The sequence below is a fragment of the Lactuca saligna genome, chromosome 4 (genome assembly GCF_052625555.1).
Source record: "Lactuca saligna cultivar CGN05327 chromosome 4, ASM5262555v1, whole genome shotgun sequence".
Lineage (NCBI taxonomy): Eukaryota > Viridiplantae > Streptophyta > Magnoliopsida > Asterales > Asteraceae > Lactuca > Lactuca saligna.
The window spans coordinates 134,913,398-134,917,649 of NC_136420.1; the positions used below are offsets into that span (position 1 = coordinate 134,913,398).

The window sequence follows — 4,252 nt, forward strand, 5'->3', positions numbered from 1 at the left end:
TTTTTCAGTTAGTTTTAACTCAAACGTAGCTATTAACTAGCTTTTCAGCTATCAACTAGCTTTTTAACTAACAACTAGTACGCCAAACATAGTCTAAACAATGACCGATTACATTTTTTTTTATATAATTGTTATTTTGTTTATGTTAGGCCAATTCTTATTTTAAATAATCTTTTACATTAACTATTATGAACCTTATTTTCTGTTTAGTTAATATTAGTAACACAATTTAGTTTTTTTGTTCATTTGATAAAGACATTTGTAACCACAGAGCTTCTAGCCTAGCAGTATTCGGTGTTATCCTTTCTACTTGAAGTCGGATGTTAAGTCCTATGGTGGACATTTGTAGAATAATTTAAGAATAGTTTAATATATTTGATTTTAAAAAAAAAGATAAAAAACATTTGTATGTACTTATTATAGTAAATTATACGAATGGTCCCTATAGTTTGGGATAATTTCTACATTTGGTTTCTAATTTATTTTTTTAACTCAAAAGGTTCCTATAGTTTGTTTTTATTGTGTATTTAGTTTCTGTCTTATCTAAAAAGACTATTTTGTCATTGATTTTTTAATTTATTTAAATAAGATAGGATAGGTAAGGTAAGATGATGTGTAAATGGGGTTAAATGTGTGGTTATTTAAATAAATTAAAAAATCAAAAGCAAAATAATATTTTTAGATAAGACACGGACCAAACACGCAACAAAAACAAATATCAACCCTTCCGAATTAAAAAATAAGTTAACGATCAAACTTGCAAATTACCCAAACCATTGGGACCATTCATGTAATTTACTCTACTTATTATTCTTTTACCAAAAATATATCTAAATAATGATTAGAAAAGAATGTGCCGAAAATACCAAAAACAAAAACACGATTAATTTCCATAACAAATATGAATGAATGGAAAATGCTTAAATTCATAACAAAAATTCAATTTCCAATTATGGATTAATCAGAAGATATCAAACTTATAACGTATTCTATTAAACACAATTAAAAAAAAACACCCATAATACTGTTCCTAAACATGCAAATCCAAACTTTCCCCAAAAATCATAATATTCATGAACAAAAATCAAATTCAGATAATCACACCTTTGATTTCTCTTTCAATTAAAAAGTATAATTTCAAATTGTCCATTTCCAGATCTTAATTCGAAGATCCACCTTGCATTTAGCATCTGAAGTTGTTGCCGTCGTCGCCGTTTTTCCGGTGGGTGCTGCCGCCTTGATTCCCTCACAAGTAACTCTAATCGGTACCTTTTTAGTCTTGAAGCTTCCGATCTTCGCCTTCACTTTGGTATCGAGCTGGATCTTCAATGGTAAACTCTTTTTGTTCTTCAGATCTGATTTAAGAACAGAGTTATCATCCACCGTTTGTCCGGTCGTCGATACAGTTGTCCGCAACATCGTCGTGTTCTTCTTCCCCATCGTGAAGGCCGGAATCAATCCGTCACCGACATCAACGTCTTTCGAATTAAACGAAACAGAAACCGGATCGTAGAAAAACACGATCTTCTTGTTAGGGTTACGAGCTGTAATGGTGAAATTGAACTTCGTGGTGAGTTTATCCGAGGAAGTGAGGTTGAATTGAGAGACATGGAGAGAGGAGACTGAGAACGAAGGACGGTGAGGACGGTACAAAACGTACACAACTCCACCGGCTATGGCGGCGATGACAATCAACAGAAGTATAACAAAAGTGATCCAGAGACAGCAAGAGCAACAGCAGCTACGGCGGCTGCGGCGGGGTTGAGGTCTGTACACCGGACGAGTGGCGTTGTACATCTGGGCTTTGGTAGCCGGAAACGCAGCGTTTCCATTGCCGTTTCCGTTTCCGGCGCCGGTGGGTGCGGCGGGAGTGGGGCCGGTGTTGGGTTTAGAAGCAGGGTAGATTTTCTCTGCCATTGAGGATGATTTGTTAAGGTAAGTCGATCACTCTCGATCTCTGTCTATTTAATTTGTGATTGTTGTTAGCTGAGATCTCCTTGTAAGTACGTGTATTGTAGCTGACGGTGGCGCCGGGAAAGGGACAGAGAGAGAGAGAGAGAGAGAGAAAGATAGCAACCGTGCAACCAAAAGGGAGGTTGAAGGTGGAACAAAGCCGCGGAATCTTTATCTCTGTTTATTGGAAGATGCAAGGCTGTTTTCGGAGTTGGAGGGAATACATCAAATTCCTTTCCTCAATCATTAACCCTAAAAAAACTTTCTCATGAAAATATGGTTCTATTTTTGGTTATATATAGTCAAAATTAATGGGGTTATCTTTTTTATTTTATTTTTATTTTTTATATACATATCTGGTTTTGGAATAGTATACAAATACTACGATAGTAATCAAACTTTTTGAATGAATTTGAAGATTGGATTTAGATTAAAAATATTATTTAGACTATAATCCACATCTTTAATTCGCTTGATAAGTATCGTTTTTAACTAAACTTTTAATAATCTATTCTTAACAAATCAAATATTAAATGCATTTTAAATCGACTCGTTACCAAATAAATAAATCAAAATTATCGTATTTATTGTTTGTGCAAGTATGCATCTAACAATAATGTTCTTTAAATAAAAGGAGTTGAGTTGTCTACATACATATTTTGATTGAAATTATAAATTTTTAATCAATTTTTTTTTTATATATAATATTAACTATATGTGAAATCTGAAAACTCGGTAGATCAATTTCCAAAAAAGAAAATTTAATAGATAATGTTCACCTACAACTATAAATATGATATTAATTATTAAACAATAAAGACAAATATATATCCATATGGTTATACTTGTTTCATCTATTCTTCTTTTGCTCACTAACACACACACACATATATATATATATATATATATATATATATATATATATATATATATATATATATATATATATATATATATATATATATATATATATATATATATATATATATAAAAAGAGGGTTAGGTTATAATGTGGATTGTAACTATTGTGTGGATGTAATAATCATTTGTGGTCCAAGCATTTTTCATTAATTAAAAATGGAAATTATCGGATTTCAAGGGCTAAATGATTTTTTAATTTTAAAAATTATGATTGTTTTTTAGTTAATTCAAATCGAACATATTTTTTTTTAATCATAAACGATCTGATTCTGTTATAATGATATTCGAGCAGAATACATATTCTCACTGAATGGACATTTTGAAAAATAACAAAAATTTGAACCATGGGTTGAAGAATAATAACAAAAATTACATTAATTCTTATAGAATACGAGTAACAATTACTAAAAATTACATTTATTGTTAAAAGAATAAAACTAAAAAAAATTTAAACCGGGAAAGAAAATATCAAAATCTAACAAAGACATTAATATATTCTCAAAGAATAATGATGCTTAGAATCACTTTCAATTTTGTGGTCTGTTCTTCAAGCATCAACTTCTGTGAAAACAAAACCAAATTGTAGTTTGGAATCCAATAATGCATTAGCAAATGAAAAAAAAAATCATTTGGAAAAATATGCGGACTTGTGAATTGCACCAAATCCAATAACCAAGAATTGTAGAACATGCATAAATCAGTAAAAAAAATATCCATATTTAATTCCAACAGAATTGGAATTCGTGATTCCATTCCAATAGAATTGGAATTCAAGATTCAATTATTGTATGTATTCTATTGGAAGTAACTCATAAGTTTTACTTCGGATTCAACAATTCACTTGAGCTCGTTTTTTTAGCATTGTATTTTGATTTTTTAGTGGAGACACATGTGTGCCATTTATATAATTTCTTTTTATTAGTATCTATAATGAAATTATGAAACCATAAAAAATTCTCATTTACAGTCAAACTGGATTATATATTAATAAAATAAATAATATTACCTTGTAAAAACCAACACTACTGAAACCCAGGAAGGCCAATAGATATTCTATTTAATATACCAAATCCCATGACAACTCTTGAATTCGAGAGGCTAGCTTGTGCTAAAAAAATTCATCCATAATGCCACATGTAGTGAAATAAATTTGACTAAAAGATGTCCACTTTTGAACTTCGTGCCAGAAGACGAAAGAATGGAATTCAAGTAAAAATACAAGTATCAAGCCAATCAAGAGAGGCTAAGATGAAGTATTCAAAATGAAGTATCAAAAGAATTAAATCAATCTATGAAGCATCATAAACAGATCAATTCCTTACTTCTCAGCATAAAATAAATCAAACGATGGGCAAATGAATTCAATTTTAGGCGTCGG

General features: G+C 30.5%; 1 protein-coding gene across 1 annotated transcript; it reads right to left on the reverse strand.

Annotated features, from left to right (window-relative positions):
- Positions 1 to 906: 906 nt before the first annotated feature.
- On the reverse strand, positions 907 to 2,225 carry LOC145042844 (NDR1/HIN1-like protein 13). The gene has a single exon (XM_078991344.1). The coding sequence runs from the start codon at positions 1,915 to 1,917 to the stop codon at positions 1,138 to 1,140; it is 780 nt and encodes a 259-aa protein (XP_078847470.1). The 5' UTR covers positions 1,918 to 2,225; the 3' UTR covers positions 907 to 1,137.
- Between the last annotated feature and the right edge of the window lie 2,027 nt (positions 2,226 to 4,252).

What these genes read in the sequence shown, in the direction of transcription:
- LOC145042844 (XM_078991344.1), bottom strand. Translation starts at nt 1,917, where the DNA reads ATGGCAGAGAAAATCTACCCTGCTTCTAAACCCAACACCGGCCCCACT.